Source organism: Battus philenor, unplaced genomic scaffold, assembly GCF_028537555.1.
Source record: "Battus philenor isolate CCGP_79_NKW_IND1 unplaced genomic scaffold, ilBatPhil1.0.hap1 SCAF_29, whole genome shotgun sequence".
Lineage (NCBI taxonomy): Eukaryota > Metazoa > Arthropoda > Insecta > Lepidoptera > Papilionidae > Battus > Battus philenor.
This window is the reverse complement of record NW_027181692.1, coordinates 1,719,576-1,734,992: the sequence shown is the minus strand read 5'-3', so window position 1 is coordinate 1,734,992 and position 15,417 is coordinate 1,719,576. Positions and strand designations below refer to the sequence as shown.

At 35.6% G+C, this 15,417-nt stretch overlaps 1 protein-coding gene across 1 annotated transcript in view; it reads left to right on the top strand.

The window, feature by feature from the left end:
• Nucleotides 1–208: 208 nt before the first annotated feature.
• LOC137926220 (unextended protein-like) overlaps nt 209–15,417 on the top strand; it is a 69,356-nt gene continuing 54,147 nt past the window's right edge. Inside the window, exon 1 of the mRNA XM_068769796.1 lies at nt 209–624. Coding sequence (XP_068625897.1) covers nt 254–624 — 371 coding nt within the window. The 5' untranslated portion in view covers nt 209–253. The remainder of the gene's footprint in view (nt 625–15,417) is intronic.

Sequence of the window (15,417 nt, the reverse complement as noted above, 5' to 3'; positions counted from 1 at the left end):
TCAGAAACACTTTCTATAATAGGTTCAAATAAATGCTACCATTTATTAAGAAGAATTACTGTTGTTTTATGCAAAATTTTATTAATTTCTATTTCGGTTAAATAAACGGGATAATCGATAAAGTTAAAATCGATGACTTCGGAAGTCCGCTTACATGTCACAGCACTATCCGAACGCTATAAAAATGAATGGGAACGATTGGAGCGTCCCGTCCCCGGTTCGCCGGCGCCTTCTCATTCAACCGGCAGTTGTCATGGCGGCAGCGCGTTCGTTACGGACTAGTGGCTTCTTTTTATTGTTATTTTTATATAAAACGAGCGCAGTGTCCGAGCCATGGATATTTTCGGTGGACGCTAAGGATATATCGTGCAGCGAGTTGAAATGTGTTTACAGTTTGAATGTGAGCGGGCTGGGTTACGACGTGTGGTCGCTGACTGAGTCGCCGGCGGCGTGCGCGGATCGCTTTGTCGAGGGAGAGTTTAATAAAAACGTGGAGATTTCCGTACCTGTTGCGAAGAAGTTGTACTTCTGCGCGAAGGGCTCCGATGGCGCGTGGTCACATCAAGGCGAGAATGTATTTTTGGAAGCCGGTGACGTCATCGGGGCGCACGCACCGTCTGAACCGTGAGTATCTCAGTTTATTAAACGCAACGACATGATAAAACTGTTGACTATGTTCGATTTGACTAATGTATCCATAATACAGTATGTCCCATAAATCAACGTTAAACCGAAATCGGTTCTTAATTAATTAAAAAATATATTTGTCTCGTATTAAATATATCAGCAACATAAAGAATTTTTTTTTAGCAATAATTAAAAAAAAACATAAATTCATTTCATATTATTATATCTTACAATATTTACCTAATTTTGTACCTGTCGTATTTATTTTTTGTAACGAATATGTAATTATTGTAAATTAATTTTATTTAATATGTAACGATCCATTAGTAAAATTCAACTTTTTTTTTCCGCAATAACCCATTTTGTAAACATGTTACTGCCATGATTAGATTTTTTTGAAAGAAAATAGCGCTTTTTACTAATCATTTACAACGAATTATTACTACATACAGTTTGAATTGACCAGAAAATCGGAGTAAGTATTTTTTTAATTAATTTGGTGTATTACCTACTTCCTGGCTTACCAGCAGATTTTAGCTTGACGTTGATTTATGGGTCAGATTTTTTATCTTAAAGATATAGTTAAACTAATCCAATTTAAAGCTATGTGATATACATATATAAGTTAAAAACAGATTTCGCGAAATAAATAATTGTCAGATAAGGTCGCGATTGCTTGCAAATTGAAAACAATTGTCTGTCATAAAGCGATTATGTAACATGAATTAAATATGTATATATATTTGTCGGTCCGAGCTAATACTAGATAATGTATGATTTATCTAACAAGTAAGAATGTAAGGGTGCGTTTACACGGGAGATAAAATGTTAGTTTAAATTTATTAACCTAAAATATACAAGATGATTAACCGTTACAGTACCCGGCGATAAATATTGCACATCGACCTTTGGAAAGAGACAATAGGCTAATTTCGGCTTCGTAGAGCGCTATCTCTGTCACGCGAAATACAAACAGTCCGATATCTATTAGGAGCTGTTAAAACAAGCATCATTTGCTTCTTTTGATAATTATATTTATTCTTTGTATAAAATAAACAAATTTTTGAAGCCACCACTTACGAATGTAAAAGAAATGCTTAAAACTAAAATTTAAATATCAACCTATAAAGAATTGGATTAAAATTACCCTCGGTATTAGAGTCTGTGGACCATTATATGTTTGAAAAGAACGTTCTAGAACTAGTAGCAGAAGAATCGTCGTATACGACGACGTATACCATGTCGGTCAGGTTATATAAAAAGAGCTCAAAACAAATCCAGTTGCAGAGGTGTCAGACAGGGAGACGTTATATCTCGAAACTGTTCACCGGTGCACTGGAAGTCTTCAAACTCTTGGACTGGAGCAGGTTCGGCATCAACGTAAATTGAGTGTACATCACTCACCATCGGTTTGCCGATGATAAAGGCATTAAGGCTGAGACCATGGAGAACCTGGGTACAATGCTGGATGATCCAGAAAATGATGTCTCATATCCATGTCGCACCTGCTCAGGTAGCTGTCGGGAAATGCTACGCTCGAAGTGGCAGATGACTATATATATCAGGGACAAACCGACCAGCTTCGAGAGAAAGATCACTCGCTAAATCCAACTCGGATGGGCAGAGTTAGGGAAGCTCCGAAATATCTCGACCAAATTATCGCAATGTATAAATACCAAGGTCTTTGACCAATGTGTGTTGCCGGTGATGACATACGGATCCCGAGACCTGGTCACTTACGACGGGCTTCATAAGGCTCAAGTTCATCCAGAGAGCAACGGAGAGGGCTGTGTTCGGAGTTTCGCTGCGAAGTCTGCAGAAAAATGAAAGTCACCGATGTAGCTCGAAGAATTGCTCATGTGAAGTGGTACTGGATGGCAGTAGAAGCCGAAAGGTTCTCGGAAAAAAGGCTCCCTCTAAGTAGACCGACGACATAGTTAAAGGAAGTCGCTGGATGCGAGTAAAAATAAAAAAAATATAAAAACTAAGCAGAATTGTTCAAAATAAACATAATAGGAAAATAAAAATATTAAAAAAGCAGTACAGTAGGTAATGGTGAGGGTAAAAAAGAGGTGATGCATTGAAGGTAAAGGAATGAAGTCAGAGGAATTGAGACAGACAAAAGAAGAGTGAAGAAATAAAAGTAGAATAAATTATTCAGTAAAATATTGTCCATGTGAACTCAAGACAGAGGTTGTATGAGAGAGTAAAAAAAGATCTTTGCAACTGATGCCTTGCCTTGCGTCTGTTCGCCGAAAAGAAATCTAATATATAAAATTCTCGTGTCACGGTGTTCGAACTTGAACTCCTCCGAAACGGCTTGACCGATTTCTACCAAATTTTACATGCGTATTTAGTATGTCTGAGAATCGGCTACTATCTATTTTCCATGCCCCTAAGTGATAAGGGTGGTCCACCCCTAAATTTTATTTTTAATTTTTTAGACAATTTTTTTGGTTTTTATTTTATTATGATACAGCATACAAAAATACATACAAACCTAAATTTTCACCCCTCTACGATCAACCCTTATCTTACATTTGTTAATTAAAAACTTTAATTTTTTTTGCAAAACAACGTTTGCGGGATCAGCTAGTAGTATATATAATTCTTTAAAAAAATACAAATCAGTTATGTTAGTTTTTAGTGTTAGTAATTTATTTTTCTTTGATTCAGACATTTATGCATATATATATATATATATATATATATATATATATATATATATATATATATATAAATATATACCGCACTACAGTTACAACCAATATACACACTACACGGATATAGTCCTTCTTCAAACGTCTTGTATTGTTGTATTTGATAGTAATATGTTTTAATTCGCGGACCTTCAGTTTTTGCTGAAGTCTATATCGAATAAGCTGCACAAAGCTGTAAGGCTAGAAATGATCTTTTCCGTTTCGTTGACGACATCGTATACTTTTACCTTCATAGCGTATGTATATATGTGTAATATATACATATGACTTCCTAAGTATGTGTTTATTAATGTTAGGGGAACCGGAAAGTAATGTCGTTTTTGACATATTTTTAAATAAAAAACGATTGACTTAGCAAAAGGCTGTTAATAAAGAACATATTGTTGATTAGAAGTAAAAACTTGTTAAAGATGTCGTGTTAATTTTACTTCAGAAAGGGTCATTACATTCTGGTCCCCCTTTATATTTAGATAATAATTATAGTATATATTATGTATGTTTATTGTAAAGAATTATTTAAGTTTTTTTTTTCATTGGTGGGTATATATAATGTCTATAAGACGAATATGTCCGCCATTACACGAGTTGTAAGAGTGAAAATGAATAAATCATCTGTCCCTTTCACTTGTTCAATAAAGTGCGAGACAGCGCTTCATGGTCTGCCCGCGCGAATATAATTACACTAGTGTTTGTTATCTGTGGAAACTAAAACCCGTTTCCCGCCCTACTTATGAGTTAAATTTTAAATTTAGAATAGCCCAATGTGCCAGATTGTTTTGTTTTTATTTTTGGTGCATCTATTCGATACGGTGGTTTGAAATACTTTTAAATATTCATATTTATTTTGTCTTGTGGAACTTTATGCGCTTTTGAGAAATATCTCATAAATAAAGATAGAAGATGAAAATAAATAATAATTTTGTAATAACGAGAACAGTGGAACCGCTTGATATTTTTACAACTAGGAAGATTTGCAAGCGAAGAATGGCAGATAATGTAAGGAAATAAGAGAATGTAGAATAAAAATTGATTTTTTTTAAACCGAATTTGTAACGTCCTTGCCCCACGAAAGGCAGGGCGAACGAAAAAAAAATACAATGAAGTTTGGCGCCAGGTATAAGCATCCAGCGTCTTGTGACTACCTGAATAGAACGGCTGTCCGTCTTGTGAGTGAACGTTTTTCGCTGCGATTTAGGCACTGTCCTATCAGCCTATAGATGCCCACTGCAAGCTATGCCTCTGCTAAAGATACCTATTGGAGGGTATATCATAATCGCCATGCTTGGCAGGCGGGTTGGAGATCACAGCGTGGTGTTATAGTACGCAGAGGAACATGTGTGATTGATGCACAAAGTGTTGATAACATAAAGATTGTATTGTGAGAATCAAACTTGTGAACTACGATTACATGTCCAGACTTCTACCACTGTACGTAAAGTCTCATAGAGTAGTTGCTTCCAAAATACTATCACCGCCCGTGGGAATAGCATCCCTGCACTGTCTATTCGGAATTGCCTTGTATACCGCTTGGTCGCTATCTTGATGAATTTCTCTGAGTACCGTCAAATATTTTCTCGAAGTACCTATGTACTGAGCTAAATCAGTTAGAGATATAAAAGAGTGATATATATTCCAAGATAGAAAACATATAAATAAATCTTTTTTTGTCAGGAATACATTTTGCCCATCTCTACTGCAGCAGTTGTTTTACAAAGTGTATGTTTTTATAAATGAAATTTAGCGAAGTCTTTTAAAGTCCAGTACTTTAAATTTTAATAATGTGGCACCACAGAGATGAATCAGAATACAGTGAATTCCTCGAAAAACTTCATCGCCGAAGAATGTCGTAAACAAAGACAGTTGTCTAGACACGTGTACATATATCGGTCGACATGCAAACAGACAAACATGTTTATATATAGATAACGCTAGCGAAGAGTGATTAGAATTATTACTGTCAGCCGTTGGTCAAGTGGGACTTACCAGAGCCATCTGTTGGTGGATCTTGAACAACATTGAAGATTTAAACTTTCACAATTCGAAGTCTGCAAACAAGTTTCAATCTTTGGAATAAGAAAGTAAACGACCATCGTTAAGCTATAAGCCGCCCTGAAGACTTCCTTACAGGTCCCACAAGTCACCAAACACCACACGTTTCTTTTTTTTTATGGCCCTCGCTATTGGGGACCTCTCCTTCCACCCCCTATTCAATTGGGAACAGGGTTTTGTATTTCTTTATATTTTTTTCACTTGAATTTTTATTTTCGTTCTCGTCTTCCACGGTACACAATATCTTTTTTTCCTCCTTCTATCATTCTATAACTCCTTCCTTTTTCAATCATTCCATTCATTTCGTACATTCTCAAACACTTCAGTTATCCATTTCAATTATAGTATCACAGTCTTAATTGGTTTAATTATTTTCTCGTGTACATCAATTTTATCACGGATTTATTTTACAATTTTTTTTAATATCAATGAATCTATTTTAATTACTTTACAATGTGTTATCCACCTGTTTTGTTCCTGCGTATTGCGTTTTGTGCAACTTTCCTAAAGAATTTGAGAACGCACTCTCTTTTATCCTTTTCCATTATAAGAAAAGATACTGATCCTATCTCTGCCTTACGCAAGACTTCGAAAAAGACACTTGCCACCCGCGTCTTTGGTACTGTATGATGCATATCGCAACTAGTGGGTGTAATAGGTAGACACGCGATACATTGCGCTTTGATAAGGTCAATGCCTGGCATGGCCGGAGTGAATCATTGCGTTGATAAACTTTATGAAATTCGTTTTTAATTAACTGCTCGGTATATAGTATATTTACATGGATAAAGAATACATAAAAACATGATGATATCATAGCATACTTGAAAACTCATTGTTATAAAAACCATATAGTGAACTGTACCTAGTTAGGTGCGGTCCGCACCGGGCGGCACTACACACTTGGGGAGGCATTTTTAATATTTACTTATAGTTGTAAAAAGCAACTTTTTCATTTCAAATTTATTTTCTTTCTTGAATACTAAATGATTATTATAAGTTTAATATTTGATTTATATAAATTATGATTAAATTTATGATATCGAATATTATTCCTCGGTGTATATAAATGCATTTTAGTGTAAATTTTGGATTCTAATTCAAGAACAAGATAATAATTTTATTTTATTGTATTCATTAAAATTCGTTGAATTCGTAAAAGGATCTTTGCGACTTTGTTCGGCAATTTTTCCTAATTAAAATTTTTTGATGTCAGTTTATAAATGTCATTTCTTTTGAAAAGTTTATATGATTACTTTGAAGTGATATATCAATATTTTTTTAAATCAAAAACCACTATTTGATTGACATATAATAGAAAGGGCGGCAAACTGGAGATCGCCCCGGGCGGCAAAAGTTCTAGGTACGCCACTGATTGGAGACTATAGATCGGGAAGCGGAGCGTAGGTCTACCCTAAAGGTAAACACTGTTAAGACAGGAAGCAGGCTTCGCCCAACAGTGGGCTTATGATAGTGGGCATAATGTTCCAGGTGAACGCCCTACATGTATAATTTATGAATAATGAAATCGATCACCTTGAAGAAAATAAGTTATTGCGTTCATCGCCAGATGGCGGGCATTTGTGAACGTTGTATATAGAAGCTGTTTATTCGCGGGGTATATGTTCCATAAATATGCCGCGAATGCAGAAACAGTGAATACGGAATGGTAATATGTTGGATTATATATAAGTACTAGGTGACGACATAAAAAAGAAAACAAATACATAACAAAATAATTTAATTGAAGTTTTTATACATTTTATATTATCTCAAGGTTTAAATAATTTCGTAATTTCATCTCGCTTGGCAGTTTTTAAAATCTCCTTCAGTTCAGACTGACACGCAGCTTGCATTAGCGATTTGAATTAAAAATAACACTTCGTTCCACAGACGGAGCGATGTTCGTAAAGAAATCGCAAAGTTCATTTGCCGTTCTCAAGCCTTCGCTAAGATTTTTCAAATCAAATGTCACGTTTCCAGTGCGTATTGAAGCCTCTTGTTCAATGTGCTGTGAAATTAATATTTTGACATAATTTTGTTTATTACTCCATTTGACGGCATTTAGAAAGGATATTGTGTTGGATGTCTATGGTATCCTTTTATTGTTATGTATGTACTTATTAGATCCGCAAAAAAGAGAAGCGCAAATAAAGAGGCTTTTATTGTATATATAACATCATATATCTGTACATGTAAAGTTAAATATCTAATGTTAAATATACAAAGTTAAAATCTAATAAATTCAGGCGTTACTTTGCGGAAGTCTATCCTAAGTAAGAAAAGGACTAATATATAGCTACTTCCGCTTTGTAGCAGTAGTAGTGCAATGAAGTGCATATATGGTTTCTGAAAGTCTACCCCATTTGTAAGTACATCTTATCACAGGCTCTCCTGTGTTTGGAGGTCTCCGCCTTCATCTCGAAGTTGAGGAAACGCAACAAAAAGAAACCAGACAGAAATAGGATATAAAGTAAGATTTGCAAAAGTCAAGAAAATAAAATATACTCTATTTTAGGCAAAGGGAAAGTGTATTAAAAATAAGGTTATTTAGAAAAAAAGTACAAATTAGTGCCAAATAGTAAAATAACAAAAGAAATGTAAATAAATAAAAAATCTGTATTAATTAATGTAAAAAAAAAAACTGATCTAGGAATGTAGATAAAAGAAGAACTGCAAAGGAACAAATCCAAATCATTTGAAGTGCAAAACGAATGAATAGATGATGTGAAGGACGAAAGAGAATGTAGAAGAGAAATTGAAAAATTCATATCTACTTTTATTCACATACTATTATTTATTCGAATTTCTAACGTCCCTGTCCTATATAAGGCACGAAGGGGGGGGGGGGGGCGAAAGGCCCTCAAAAACAAGAGTCATATAATGAAAAAATAAGAACCTATTTGTGAAGACTGCACCCATTTGCAATCAATAAACATCTCCAGTCGCTTATCAACAGTACGTGTTATCTTTGAAAATATTTAAACATTTATATCGATAGATTAACAAAATAAACATCACTATATCGATACGACGTACGTAAATAATCGACGATTGTTACCCGCGTTCATTTAAACCGATAATGATGTCGATATTAATTATCGATAGATAAATCGTTACATTTTATTTCTTTTTGTAATGATTTACAATCAGTTGTTACTGTATATTCATTTGTAATCGTTTGTTTATTATTAGTTTTGTGATTTTCCTTTAGCCGGACGTAAATGTAAACATTTTTTTTCAAATTGAGGAAGGAGTTGCAAGAAAGATCTGCAAGCGAACAATGACAGATCATGAGAAGCGTAAAAGGAATAGATGATGAGAAGGACGAAAGAGAATGTAGAATAAACTCATTTTACCCCTGCCCGACATAAGGCAGAAGGAACATGAAAAAAAAGAACCTAAACCTAATGATTCCGATCGCATGTCGCACTCTACCTGAAAACATTTCTTTGGAATTGACTACATCTTAATCAGTTGCAGCAAAATACCTAAATTCCCAAATCAGAGAATAGATTACATAAGAAACAATCTCTTTGTTTATTAAGCGTTTTTCATGGCCTCCGTTTTAGAGCGTCTTGTGTCGTGTCGCGGACAGTTTATTTAATAATTCTTGATCTTTGCAATTCCTTTTCATACTTATTAATAATTGCTTATATAAGAGAGAGATAGTGAGATTATTAAACCATCTCATGAGATATCTTTATGACGAGAGCCTAATGAATTTTAATTGCCCCAATTTGTGCGCGTGTTTTAAGTAAAGAATTTACAAGTCACGTTCCGTGGTGGCTGTTGCCGTAGAACAGGGTTGACCAAGTTCCTGGATTGTCCGAGCCCCTAATAACAGTGTAGATCGTTGAGTAAAAGTTCATCGAACGTATATATATAAAACACTATTCAGTATTGCTAATCGATATGATTCTTGATTCTCTTCTGGCTTGTTCCTAACTTATCTTGCTTAATCCGATAACATTTTGCATAGTACAACTAGTGGGTGTGTGAACCTGCAAAGGTCTGCGTGTAGGTACTGTGCGAGCGAGACAGCTTGTTAGTTGATTGGGCGATCCCGTTACGGTTTGACTGCTACGCAGCGCTTTTGCGCTGCTAATTTTAATGTGTCTTTGTCGCTCCGTGTGAGTGAACGTGTTTGGTCACACGCGTACTTTTATAATACGAGTCATTTTAAAATAACATTTTATTGTTTTCGTAGATTCTGAGGAAGGTGATAGAACAGATACAGGCAGTGATGATAGCATTATTATATCTCATTAAAGAAAACAACAATATACGTGTATATTTATACAACGAAAAGAATTATTAAGATATATGTTCCACAGACATTAGCGTCCGTGCCTTTGTTTTTACAATTACGTATAATATTTCCATATACCATTTTGAATTTCACAATGTTTAACCAAGTCTCTTAATCTATTTTAACGACACATAAATATGTCAACTTTTTAAAATTACGTTTCGTGCGACCACTTCCTCATCCCTACTCTACATTGCCATCATCAGGTTGTGGGTCTCGTGTGACGTGATATTGCAACCGCCACGTGGACACTGTTGTACAGGTCGAGGGTGTCTTTTGGTTCTTTTTGCTTATGCACAACGATGACCACCTCGCTTTTTAGCCCCTAAACCTCGTGGATGAGAGTGTTTTATTTGACAAAGTCATATCATATGTAATAGATTCAGGCATTACCTTGCGGAAGTCCGTCTTAACTAAGAAAGGGACTAATATATAGTTATTTCCGCTAAGCAGCAGTAGTCGTACAATGTTCACCGCCCGCCAGTCCGCTGATAAATGCGCGTGCGGTAAACAATGCGAAATACAACTACCACTGTTAATCTACTCTACACGTGTTTCACCCCTCCACGGCGCATCTTTAGGAGTTGTTACACCGACTAGTGCCAAACACAGAGTCATATCAAAATATGTCCCGCATTTTTCGTGCGCTCTTGTAAAAAATGCTTGTTAGTATATGTAAGCCGAATCCAAATCAGATGCACAGCATTGATGAAACTGTCGGAAGATGAAGCGTTTTGATTAATGTGTGTTACCGGTGATGACTAATGATCGAGAAGTGGTGGATGATGTACTTCATAAAAAATAATAAATTAATACATTTTGATTTGTTTATCGAAATTGACCAGTCATATTTCATAAATTTCAAAAATGTACAGAGAAAAAATAAAAAAATATTTAAGAAAAGAATCTTATCATTTTTATAACTCTAATATATCATTCTGTAAATATAATGTCAAGTTGTCTTCAAGCAAATCTACATGTTTGTTTTTAGCACACATGTTATATATATATATAAAAATATATATTCATTTTTAATCTGGCCTTGTATTGTGTTAAATATATGGTAATAGATGGAGTAATAAAAAAAGTTATGATAGAATGTTATATTCACAGCACATTGAAAAGGCTTCAACGCGCACTGGCAACGTTTTTTTTTTTTTTTTTTATAGAGGTTTAAAAATACGTTTACGTATCATAGGGCCTGATGTTGGTGCCCCGTATGTCGGACTCGATCTAGATCAATACCGACTAAAAACAATCCTCTCTCTTCGGTATCCCTGGTCCCCACGGCATGGCCGTTAGGCATTACTTCGCGGGGGGGATTTAGCCGCAGCTTTCTCTGATAGAGTGGCTGTTCAGGCCAACTTCCTCCGCTCTTGCTCTATTTTACGCAACTCCTTTAGCACCGTCGTACAGTACGCGCTCGTAAGTTCCCAGGCCGAAGGCGAGGATAGCATTGTAGCTATCAGAGTTTCAGGATAGATTTTGCATCCTACACCTTCTTCCCAAGACCTCCTGGCTTCGTTAAATCGGGGGCAGACGAAAAAGACATGCTCTGCATCTTCAATCATTCCGACACAATTAGGACAGTCAGGGGAATCTTCGTATTTGAACCTATGGAGATACGCTCGATAACAGCCGTGGCCGGATATCATCTGAGTCAGGTAGTAGTTCAACTCTCCATGATCTCGGTTCACCCATGACTCTAGGTTTGGTATAAGCTTACGCGTCCATTTTCCTTTCGTCGACTTATCCCAGGACGATTGCCACTGTTGCAAGCTTTTCAGTCTTCCCCGAATTCTAAGTTCAGCTGAAGTTGGGTCTGATTTGCTTTTTTTGCTACGGTACAGATCAGTTCTTTCGTCTGCAAGAAGCGCAACAGGAACCATACCTGCTATCACGCATGCTGCATCCTCCGATACTGTACGAAAGGCGCTAGCTACCCGTAGAGTGCTGACTCTATAAACAGAGGCGATTTTCCGTCGGGACTCCTGTTTGCTCAGTGCGTCGGACCATATGGGTACTCCGTACATAAGCACTGACGTAGTCACCGACGCTAATAATTTCCTTCTGTTTTGCTTGGGACCTCCGACATTAGGCATGAGTCGGCAGAGTTTAGTTGTCACCAGAGACGCTTTCGCTGCTGCTCTCTCAGCCTGATCTTTAAAGTTTAGCCTACGGTCGATCATTACTCCTAGGTACCGTATAGCTGGTTGAGTTGCGATTTCACAGCTGCCGACATTGAGTGTGATGGTCTCCGCAACTCTCCTGCCAGTAATGAGCACTGCTTCCGTCTTCTGCTCAGCCAGTTCTAGTCCGACTGACCTCATCCACAGGGTGATTACTTGGAAGGATCTTTCAAATGCCCACTTCACTTCCTCCACGTGTTTCGCTACTATAACGACTGCTAGATCATCAGCGAATGCGACGAGTTTAGTTTCGCTGGGTAGATGTTTCTTTAGGAGTCCATCGTACATAGCGTTCCACAAAAGTGGCCCTAGTACTGACCCCTGTGGGACGCCTCCGGTGACTTTGTACTCCTCCGTCCCGATTTCCGTAGTGTATATGAGGACCCTATCAGAGAAACACTGGCAACGTGACATTTGATTTGAAAAATCTTAGCGAAGGCTTAAGAACGGCAAATGATCTTTGCGATTGCTTTACGAACATCGCTCCGTCTGTGGAACGAAGTGTTATTTTTAAGTCAAATTCCTAATGCAAGCTGCGTGTCAGTCTGAACTGAAAGAGCTTTTAAAATCTACACGAATATACGATTGACAATATGTCACATAGGTAGTGTGGGACAGAGATAGTGTTCGACAAAGCCGAAAATACCCGATTGTCTCTTTCCAAAGTCAGTCTGAATTGAAGGAGTTTTTTAAAATTGCCAAGCAAGGAAAAATTACAAAATTCTTTAAACCAGTGTTAAAGCCTAAGATAATAACATTAATTAATATGATTTTTTTAAAATATTTTTTTTTATTTCATCACCTAGAAACGTACATTACCCGGCGTTAAATATTGCACATCGACCTTTGGAAACGACAATCTGCTAATTTCGGCTTCGTAGAGCGTTATCTCTATCGCACGAAATACAAACAGTCCGGTATCTATTAGGAGCTGTTACAACAAGTATCATTTGCTTCTTTTGATAATTATTTTTATTTTTTGTTTAAAATACACCAATTTTTCTATAAGTGGTTGCTTTAGGTTGGAGTAAAATACAATAAAATACATGTTCACATTATGTTTACGTATTAAATATTTAGGATAATTGCAACTGTTTATAATAAACACCATTACACACCATAAAATCTAATATATAAAATTCTCGTGTCACGGTGTTCGAACTTGAAATCCTCCGAAACGGCTTGACCGATTTTTACCAAATTTTACATGCGTATTCAGTATGTCTGAGAATCGGCTACGATCTATTTTCTATACCCCTAAGTGATAAGGGTGGTCCACCCCTAAATTTTATTTTTAATTTTTTTAGACAATTTTTTTGGTTTTTATTTTTTTATGATACAGCATACAAAAATATATACAAACCTAAATTTTCACCCCTCTACGATCAACCCTTATCTTACATTTGTTAATTAAAAACTTTATATATTTTTTCAAAACAACGTTTGCGGGATCAGCTAGTAATATAATAAAAAAATATAGCCACCACACAATTATCCTATTGTCTCTTTCTAAAGGTCGATGTGCAATATTTATGGCCGGGTAATGTATATATAATCTCATATATTACCATTCTGTATTCACTGTTTCTGCATTCACGACATATATATGGCACATATATCCCGCGTACAAATATCTTGTTCTGTGCCTACATAGGTTAATGATACTGCATTTGAACATAAAGTGAAATGTTTATTATATTTTAATATATAAAATATAACATTACAATATTGTTTACAGTGTATTCAGTTACCAAAATCTTTGAAGTATAGTGTATTTTAATTAAATATCCATATATTAAAAAGACAGTAATACATATGAAGGTAAATACATACATAGAAATGAGGAAAGAACCTTAAGAAAACGAAGGGGGACTTCCCCGAATTATAATTTCGAGACATGACGCATGTCATTTATATTCTCCGTACAATACGACTGATCTATCTTAATATATTGCAAGTATGAATTATTTTTGGTTTTTACATTTGAACGGATTTGTTTTGTACATATATAAATGTATAAATTTGAAGTATCTGTTCGCCATATTAATTTTAATAACAAGATTAAATTAATTTTAATAATAACAGATTTTTATGGCTGAACCGATTTTGACGGTACATTTACTGGCGGGTAGCTGGTTTAATGAAGAGTAACTAAGGGTACATCCATTTAAAAAAAATCTTGAAACAAAAATATCATAAATTCTACCCGGATGTAGTCGCGGGCATAGCTAGTTAAAGCTTTATTTTCTTCTTCTTTTTAGCTGTTGGACGTTCACTGCAAGATTGTCACGATGAACGGTTTTCCAGTCTGCCCACGCCGCGTCCCACTTGTGGTACTTTGGTTTACGGACATATATATATACACACACACACATATATATATATATATGGAACGTGTAAAATGATCCGAGCCATTGGTAGCTTAGTTGGTAGATATGTATGCTCCCCAGTTAATCTTCAAGATTCTCTATCTCGGAGGTTTAAGCGCGTCGAAACGTAATTATAAAGACTGGAAGGTATTAGGGTGTCGTTAAAATAGATCAAGAGACTTGGTTAACTCTAAAATGCAAGAACGTAAGTAAAATAATCGAAAATATTAAACGTACTTGTAAAGACAATGGCCTAATAATAATAAGAAAGGCAAATTTATTTACTTTATTGGAGTTAAACAGTAACAAAAGGCAGTAAGAAAGTACAAACTTAGAAACTTAGAAATATAAAATTAGTTACAGTTGTTACCTTATAACTATCTCACTAAGAACATATAATGATTTATAGTCAAACAATGAAAAAACAAATAAAAACATTACTAAACAGGTATCAAAGACTATTGTATATATATTTATATTATGGTTTAAATTGTTTAAATTACATTGTAAGTTTTAAAAGATACGAGAGAGCACGAGAATATATCAATATCACTAACATATGAATTATGGAGGTCACACATTCTGTATAAGGGTGCACGTTTATTGATATTTGTTTTAACCGTTGATAAAAAGAGAGATCTAGAAAGTTTGTTCTAAGACTAAGTTATCTGGGTGTAATAAACCAAATAAAAATATTTCACTGTACTTGAAACATAGATATGTTGAGGACTCGAAAAAATTTGGCTTCGAATTTCATCAACGGACCGCGAGAGCGTACAATTGAGCGGGTGACATCATCGCCTGTTGTGTTGTGCAAGGCTGATACGGATTGTCGGCTAGTGATGTGCGTGTGTCGATAACTTAAATATCGATTTTTTAAATTTTACGAAATATATATTTTTTATTCAATCCTATATATTTAATGCACTAAGTGTGAATTATATAAGATTGCGTCCCGGGAATCGAATCCAGTCTCAATCCTATACCGCTGCTCAAAACCACTATGCTTAGTGTAATCAAATTTGAAAGCAATATCCCTGAGTAAAGATCAGCTAAGAATGTATCTTTGAAGCCATGTCCATGTGCCCCCAATGGGGTTGTGGAAGCGTTGATTAAGTTCGCGTAGTGGATAGATGTGAGATAAAAGTAAA